The 9,426-nt window shown below is 44.7% G+C and overlaps 1 protein-coding gene across 1 annotated transcript; it reads left to right on the top strand.

The window, feature by feature from the left end:
• Nucleotides 1-1,081: 1,081 nt before the first annotated feature.
• Nucleotides 1,082-7,060, top strand: T265_15268 (hypothetical protein; the record flags this gene model as incomplete). Its single annotated transcript, XM_009177349.1, has 4 exons — nucleotides 1,082-1,166; nucleotides 3,883-4,011; nucleotides 4,114-4,416; nucleotides 6,660-7,060. Coding segments are annotated over 4 exons (915 nt in total), but the record flags the coding sequence as incomplete, so codon positions are not given.
• Nucleotides 7,061-9,426: the final 2,366 nt, after the last annotated feature.

The raw sequence follows: 9,426 nt of genomic DNA on the forward strand, positions 1-9,426 counted from the left end.
ATCTATCGGTGTGGCACAACTGTTTATAAGTAAACTTATGTGGGTAGGCAAATTTATGAACGTACCTTCTATCTCTAGAGGTAGCAGCCAAAAATTATAGGTGAATTACTCACGCTGAATAGGTTACACTGGTGTGTACTTCACACACCATAGGACATTCTTCCTTGCACAGCCCCCTTTGCCCAGCTCCATTCTGAGTAAAGGCAACCGAACAGTGGGCAATACATGGCCAGCAACATATTTTGAAAGCATTGATCAATGAACTGCCACCACCAAGAATTCAGAACCCTGGAATCAACTCATAATGCTGATGCTGAAAGCTTGAGATATGTTGGCGATTGTGGCCCGAAATTACTGACGGGAAGATCTTTGGTTTGAATCCACCCAAGCTACACCAACTAGGCTTGGATAATCTTGCAGTACCTCTGCCCTCGTGCTTCCTTTGGTTGCCATGGCAGGTGGGCATCAGAAACGTTTTGCAACGGGATCATTATTTTGCTTGTTATTGATGCCCCTGTCAGATATGACTCAACCGTGGAGTCAGTGGCTTTCCCGCATCAGTCCTTGCGCTTTCAAACCTTTTTACCAGGTTCCCAATTTCTCAAAGGAGTATATGTTGTAAAATAACCTATCAAATCATCGCCCGCTGTGAATGGTCATAGTTCCCATGCTAATCCATTTTCCGGTGACTGAAACCGTAGCAGCTGGAACCACCGTACACTTTATAGCTGATACACCAAAATGCACATCTACCGCCAGCGTGGCATTTTTCCGTCGGTGTAAGGATGTGTCTGCATGGAGGCAGTGCTCCCAATATTCTTTAACGAGTGTCAAGCCTGGTCAGTGTGCTTTGAGGAAGAAAAGGTTGCTGGCATTAAGCCGTCAGCAACTTCAAAATACATGCATTATGGGGACATCAAATTAACAAACCTTAATTAAGGTTGCACTTATAAGTGCAACATATGGTTTTTACAATAAAGCAACTTGTTTCCACCGACCGGTTGTTTTGGCTGCTGTATACACGCTGGTTTTGCAACGCGCGCCATTGGCCAGGTGATCGATTGCATGCTTGCTGACGCAGATTCCGAGTGGAAGACACCATAGGGTGGATAACACGTGACCCAGAGACGACACATGAAAAACAACACCAGGTTTCGGCTGTTCTGGTGCATGCCACCTGCAGGGATGTGGTATCAAAGGCTCACCACACCACTGGTCGGAGGTACTCACCGACATGGTGATATCGCACTACCAGTGGCAGTCTAATATCCACATTCTTCGCCTTAATCACTAACCCGCTGTTGTTCTCCAAGGCGCTTTTTGCACTCAACCCGACTGATTTGCATAATAGGCTCAAATGTACTCCTGGTGAGAGAGACAATCATTTGTAAAAAGGGCACCTGTGCCTCTAAAGAGAAGCGTCCATGTTCTTTGTTGAACCCTTTCAAAAAGGAAAAACTGGCCGTCCTTATTTGTGCAATCGGATCCTCAACTTAAAGCAAGGCGCCCGACTCGAAATCTAAAACCTCCAATGGCTCCCGGAATACCTGAGTGCCTTTTGTTTCTCAAGCATTACCAATCTGCTGGTCCTGGGGAACTTCAGTTCTCTATGTTTAAAGATGAAAGGGAATATTCTTTTGGTGGTTAACTTATTCGATTTTATCTGGAATAAAGTGACCGTCACAACCATCACGGGTCAGTTGAGAGTAGTGTGGTCCCATTGGAGGTGGTAATCCAAAGAAGCCAGTTTGATCAATTTATAATCACATTCTTTGTGTCAAGTGTCTTACGTTCCCTTACTAGGGTGCGTGAAGACATCCTCGGGAACAACAAGCGAGAATACAGTTGAGAAGGCGTTTTGTGGACAGTGTTTTCTCTTTGATCAAGAGTTAGTGCAATGGCAGGTGTACAGGCACTCTGCAGTCGTGGTATTGCTTGACCTTGAGAGTGCATTTGACTCTGCAGACTGAGTTTTATTCAGTACGCTTGTGCGACAGTAGTTGTTATAGTAGTAATTCGTGAATATCGTAAGCTCTTTTTATTCGCATGCGTGGGAGAATACGAAGAACTTTTTGAAACCGCTTTTACAAGCAGCTGTGTCAAAAGTTTTGTTAGATTCGGTCACTGATGAACGAATGAGGCAAACACTAAAAATCCCCGGAACTCCATTGTTCAGGTCAATCTAAATAAGGCTCTTATTGACTTGGAATACGCAGATGATTTTGTTCACACATTTTAAAAAGAACGAAAAGCACGAAGGAAAACGGCCAAGGTCGTACAGCTGTTTGGCAAGTGCTTTTTGCTCACGGAGTGCAAAGTCACGCTGCGGGACGTAGGTCATTGGACAGGCTTCTGAGAATTCAAGGAATGATAGTCAAGGTTGTGAAACACCGCAGTATCTCGAGAGTTGCATTAGCTTTCACGTCAGTGCATGAATGCTTATTTGTCCATTTTCGTCACTTTCCTCGCAAAGGACGTACCACTTAGTCCCAGAACACGCATATAATAGCCGACGGTCCGGGCTGAGACAATAGTACGCCTGCAAGGTCTGGTCACTTCGGACGGAGGACACGAGACATCCTCAGAACGTTATCACCTATGTTTCATAGCTGTATCTGCGTTTGGCTGGAACCAGTGGATTTGGAATGAGGCGATCAGGAAGTTGCTCTCAGGTGATACAGACAGCTTTCAAACAATAACTCAAGCAATGCTTCCAGACCGGCAAGCTGAGGTCGCTATGCCGTATGTTACACAGACTCAGTTACTACCCGAAAGGAAGAGCGCTCATTTTTGTGCCCGATTCGGAGTGGCGGAAAGCTGGATATGGAAAGATTTTGACAGTCAAAAAGACAGCGGTGGCTGTTACGATTTTTTGATTTTGTTGATTTTGTTTAGCCTTCTGGATTGGTTCCACGCGATACCCCCCGTACCTAGCTTGAGGCAGTGAACGACATGGTGGCCGAGTTTAGGGGGTGTAGGTGCCTCAGACAACTGCAGTCGGCCAACCTTATCTCCCCTTTGTATATGCACTTTTCCACGTTTTCTATTAGAGGCTTTATTCAAGTGAACTAACATGGTTGTCTGTCAATCAGTTATTAGTGCACTTTTGTGAATTTGCCGTTAATGAGCGCTTTTCATGCACTTCAGAATGAATCACAAACTAGACATAGGGCTCCTGAAATCGACCCCGCATCTTTTTACCACCTTGTTGATCAAACGTTTGATTTAAAAGCTTGAGAAGAACCATTTTAAGCCAATCTTAGATCTGTGCAAACGGAGAGTATCACCGATTCTACCATCTCGTTGTTCACTGAACCTATCCAACAGCTCCCCACTGTCCAAATAGTTCTCTGCATTCTATTTAGTTGTCAATCACTCAATCCATGATCCGTGTATGGGATACCACCCAGTGAGATAAACCGAAATGGCCCTCCAATCCACCCAAAATTTATAGCGTTCACCAAGTCTTTTATTTTCCGTGCTATCCGCCAACGGGGCCAACAGGCATCTCTTTCCATCCTCTGTTGGAGTACCTTGTATTTGAAGGACATGTAAAATACACTAGGGCAACCATGCAGCCTGAAATCCATCGGCAGATCCACCGTGCGGCTGTTTGACATGCGGTACGGCGCCACACATTACTTTAATATTGCTCACCGAAACCGGTTTGTAGCACATCGGGTGTCCTCCGCTACCCACCTACCGCTGGCTTAATTCATCAGAAATAATTTCTGCTTGGTTTCCGCAGCAACATGTGCCAGTGATGTTACTTATGTAAAATCGACTGAAGTAAAAGAAAAACGCCGCACTATGAAAAGCACAATGCGCCACCTAAATCCAATGGACATTCATGATTTGCATTTTTGCTTACCTTCTTTCCAGACATCCATAACTATTCCTTCTTTGGCTCGATTATTGTGTCCCCTACTTTTACGCATCGCTTGGCTCCCTACAGTGATGAGCATCAGTGCCAGGGTCTGTAGCAAGTCCGCAACCTCTGCGATGACTCCGGTAGGTTTCCTCCGATAGGTAACAATTTCGGTTTCCCTTCACCGGCAGAGTTCTGCTGTATTTGTCGCTTGATTTACACAATGCTTTGTCTATACTCGGTAGGAGCCGTCTCTGTCCACCCCAAGAATGTCTGGCTGGACGGATCGCAATGCAATCCTGGAATTTTTCGCCCGACCTGCTCCAACTCCTCGACCAGCGGCGGTTTCCCAAACGGCCAAATGCACTCCAGCCATCCGGCCTCAAAAAGGATATAAGGAATTCAAATTTTATCACTACGCCGACCCAAGTGCTTACATTGTTCAGTATCGGTATGACTGTTCATCGGTTGCAAGTCGGTGCGGCAGTGATGGTCCTCTAGAACAATTCGTGGTACTGAATAACAAAGGAGAGCCTATTTCCAAATCAGTACGTCACTTCAACTTGTGCGTGCTTCATGCCCTAGAATTATTAACACTGCACCTGTTCTGTGCAGGTAACAGTTCCTTGCCTGTGTGACTTACTATCAAACGTACAGTGTTTAGTATGCGGCGACTCGTAGAGAATGGGCTCCTGCAGCTCTCACCTATATAGATCATTCGAACTGTCATTGAAGTGATTAACAAAATGTAAAAATGTGCCAAAATGGGTCGCAGTTTCGAGCCCACCGCCCCGTAACAGTGAATGTCTTTCGCAGAAACTGGAAGTGGTGAACAATTGCGTCGTGGTCGAATTCCGCTTAGACGTGATGGTGCTGGAGGTTCAAATCATAGTCTACTCTTACTGACTCCAACTGATGTGCATTTCAGATACCTATTTATCAACCTGACGGTTGAAATTTTCGTGCGTTCGGACTGTCCAACTGCTAGTTTGCAAAAGTGCAAATCTTCAGGTGTACGGTAGAGTGAGTGCTTTTTAAAAAGTTCACTCGTTTACAAAACTACTTGGGATCTCAGATGAATAAAGGCCTCTTCTTGTTTCTGCTTGCATTATATTCGAGATGAAGTGGTACGTTAATTTGATAAAGATCGTAAATGACATAATCAGTATTCGCAAGGGGCTCCCACCGAAGCCAACTTGGGTTCTATGAGAACGTATGTCGGTGGAGACTTGCAAGATTTGCTCCTTGTGTACCCCAAGAAAGAAGAAGCCTGTCGTGGGTTATCGAAGGGTCTGCAGTATCCTTATTGATACAGTAAATCATCAAATGGTCAGCCTCATTTATCTACACACCTCTAAGCAGTGTGAGGGCCCCCGATGAAAGCACATCTGGGTTGCTAGTAATCCGGCCGTCCGTATCCCTAGACGAACACGTCCTTGGAGATAAGGTCTTTTGGTCCCTGAAAATTGTGGTTAAACAGTGCTAAGTGCAACGAGGAATCTAATAGTCCTAGATGGAATGATAATGAACGCGATGTACAATGCAGTCGCTGTGTCATCTTGTTTACAGTCCGCCTCTATACGACGCCGAGTACTAAATATCGCGTAAATCAGTTTTGACAGTACTGGAAATATTCAGCTCCAACTAGTGCCCGTGCCTTTTACTTCCGGAAAATCGAACCTTTTTGGTGAGTAGTGAAAACAAAATGCTGTTTTTTTATTTTTATCCCTTTCGTCGAAAGACTAAGGAGGGTCCTTCTAGAAGAAGTTTCCGTATGTGTGGCAACCAAACGAACCGAGCACTACGTGTTTTAATGTCTTTTTCCTCTCTATTGGATAATTTAAACAGATGTTTCTGCCTTTTAACTTGAAAACGAACGTCAACGTCTCTTCTGAGTTGTTTACGTACTCTGTCGACTGGGTACTGTTCATCGGTCTGAACGTAAACCATTTGTGTCCATAAACACTTACTGGGGAACCGCATGCTGCGCACAATATCAGTTTACTATTTGGATTGATTAGCGTCTTTCAACTTATCTCCGGCATTTAGAGTATTACCGGCGTTCAGGTTGTCGGCTAAAACAACAGGGCGACCTTGGACCATTGGAATCAGTTGTGGAAATTGTGCGGACGATAATGGATCTCGTGCACAGAGCGTAAAGTGGCCCGGTTTGCTGTAAGGTGACCGAGTAGCAGCAAATCAATACACAGTGGAAGATATTCGCCGGCAATGACAATAGCTGAAACCAGGCATAGCGACTGTGGGCTGTAATTATGGAGGATGATTATGAAAGAACCCATTAACTGCAGCTGTAAATGTGTTTTTTTTTCAATCGGTAATTCACCATCCTGTCCAAGTTTGGCAGTGGATACCTGATAAATGATGTTTATGGGAAGGGCAATCTCCCCATCTTCAACAGAGAGGATTTTCGGGATGCCTGACCCATGGATCACCAATCGAACCAAGTGTGGACAAGCAAAATATTAGTTGGTATGGTGGCCCACGACACTCACAGGGCGCCTCTACAGCATACACTGATGGCTAGCTGGTGCTAACCACCAATAAGCTCGGTTTGCGCCGCTGTGGTCTTTGGAAGCATTGGTGCGAGCCTTATTTTCCAGAATGTTTGAAATATTAAGGGGGTCTTTAGTCAAACCAAATCAGAGCAGTTCAACAACTGATCCTATTGTGGGCCGCTTCAGGTAGACCAGTGGCCCACATTGCCAATAAATCGAGTCCGCCGACCGATCTTCAATGAATTAGATAATTTCAACTGACTCTTCCTTTCCAGAATGCGCCAGGCGGAGCCACTGGGTTTCAGAACACTCCGGATGCACTGAAAAGCCGTTCCTCTCGGACCAGTTTTGACAACCAATCATGTGTCACTCCTCGAACTTCTCTCCTCAATCTCTTGGAACAGGGTGATGATGAAGCTATAAATTTTTTGAACTCTGGTCCACTATTAAAAGGTGCAACCAAGCAACCCCCTGTTAGGAAGTCTGATGAACGGTTGACTCAACGCCCCCAAGTACTGAACCCCAACAGATCGGCTGGAAAGTTTCCTGAGCAACAGACATCCAATCAACAAGTAGTGCTTCAGGTCAATAGCCAGTTTTCCAAGAGTGTCAGACAGTTAAATCAACTGGCTTCCGCGAAATGCACCACCGTTTCTGCTCCGTCGAAACGCGGCCGGTAGGTGGAGTACTCTATCAACATAGTGCAATATATTTCGATTACGCATTATTCTGGCCACTGTGATTTTCATATACTACTCGGCGGCCAAACCTTTCTCCGCTCTCCTTCTCCGTATTCACTTGCCAGCTGCTCGTTGTTTCACGGAAGGTGGATATTTTTTTCGTTTCTGCAGCCAGTACGGTTTGTGAACTCAAAAAATACCCCTGAAAAGGCGAAACAAAAAAACACGAATAGGTGATAAAATTCAGAAAACATCAGATAAAAGTTCGGCCTCGTTTCATGCAGTAAATCTCTCGAATAATTACTGTACTTGAGAGACCCCTGAGTATCCTGTCGGAACGCAGAGTCGTCGAGTGACGTGACGTGGCTTACCCACCGAAAACCCAGCGCATGACAGACATTTCATCTGGGCATTCTAGTTAGGTTTTTACAGCGTGCCTCGCCCTTTACGAGCGAAGCTGCATGTGATCCAGCCATATGGGCACGAAAATCCCACACGACTTGGTGAAATATACTCTATTGCAAATTGATTTGGCGTAGATAGTAGATATAACTCTATATCTTGTTTACACTATTCTTCGAGTGGATACGCTACACAACCGCTGACCCGTGTTTCACTGCGAACTTAATTTGATATTAAAAGGCGTACTGCTATCAAGATTACTGAAAACTCCTCCACAGCGTTCTATATTGTACGTTTTTCTGCGGCTCATTAGAAGGACGCAACCCCAGTTTTCCGTCAACCGTAAGCTCCAACTGGACAGTAAAGCGAATGCGATTGAGCAATTACACTCAAGACCCATTGTCCACACAATTTTAGCAAGATCGGAAAATCAGTGTTTTTCATGCCTACATGCCCAAACAGTTCGCCCCGACCGTCCGTACTTACCGGTCTGACTATCCGGACCCATTAAAAAAAGACGTGTACGCAATAGTTGATTGCGGGCACGTTTCAGTCTGTGTACCCACGCTACGCCATCAAGCCACCAGGGTTCCAATATTTTGGGTGCAAGTTCCTAACAATTAAGTAGTTTATAAGTGAGTAGCTTTCGCTAGTTATGTACATTCCGGTATAAGACCTAAGGTCGTTAAAAACTCGGGGACCAAGTCTGCCTTACGAGCTCCAGAAAGGACCAAACCGGCAGTGGACCACCGATTGCTTTTTATCAGTTTTGAGCAACTTGTTTTGTCAAAGAAAAACAAGTAAATGATCATCCATTCTAGGATAGGTTTCAAATGCACTTCTCTTCTGAAAATGTACGGTTAAGGGTCACTGAGAATACAGTTTCTGGATGGATTGGTTACTCTGTCGTTGACCTTGGAATCCCTTAAATTTGATGTTGCTCTCTGGGTAGTTTTCAAGCTGCTGGTGAGACTCACATTTTAGCTTACAGTCCACGTGGACACCCCTGCGTTTGGTTAGAGGCGCTGCAGGGAATGGTTGGTAACCAATTTGGTTAGAGGCGCTGCAGGGAATGGTTGTTAGTCAGTGCTAATGTCATCCTTGTCTTTAGTTTGTATCCAGATCGTCTGAACGAAGGTCTGGAGATGTAGTCATTCCGGAACGATTGTGATGTCGCAGCACGAAGTCCGCTTGTCGTCCAGTTTTATTCTTCTCTTCACAATAAGATTTTCAAATAAATTACATTAGTACGGCAGCAAAACATCTGAAGTAATGGTGTCGGTGATAATGACAGTTTTCAAGATGGTTTTCCGAGATATTGTATGCTTAATCACCAGCCAACTCGAATGATAAATGAAGATTTCAAAATACATATACGGAGATGGAAACGAATGAAATTGGGGTTACTATGGGAGAATAAAACACTCAAAAGCGTGCAGTATACGCTGCTGAGGTCACAACTAGCTTGCTAGCAAGCAACAAACGAAATTCACTCTCAACTTCATGGAAATCTGTTGGCGGTTTGATCGAGGAATGAGACAGTTTATTCGGAACGGTATTCTTTCAAATGGTTTCGTGAGCCAAAAATCTAAACCCTTTTTGTAGAAATGTTGCATGGGAAATAGGGGACTGTCCAAAATGGCACCGTAAATACCTGGCTTGGTGAATAATTTCACAACTGATCGAAATACTGTCACGCCTAGTAAGTCATAGCTCCTGGTGTTCATTTGTGAGCTTCGTTTCAAATGTCATGATGTAGAATCACGGGCTCTCGTTAGGAGCATGCATGAAGGGTCAACGGGAAATGGATGCTGAAAGAATAGCGCACGTGAAAAAGACCAACAACTCAACCGGAAAACTCAAGGAGGACCGAATATTGGATTCACAAACAACGAAACAAGGAACTCCTTGGAGGCAAATCAATAAAGGTCACAACCCAGGACTGGAAAGGACAAAGGTC

The sequence above is a fragment of the Opisthorchis viverrini genome, assembly GCF_000715545.1.
Source record: "Opisthorchis viverrini unplaced genomic scaffold opera_v5_413, whole genome shotgun sequence".
NCBI classification, from domain to species: Eukaryota; Metazoa; Platyhelminthes; class Trematoda; order Opisthorchiida; family Opisthorchiidae; genus Opisthorchis; species Opisthorchis viverrini.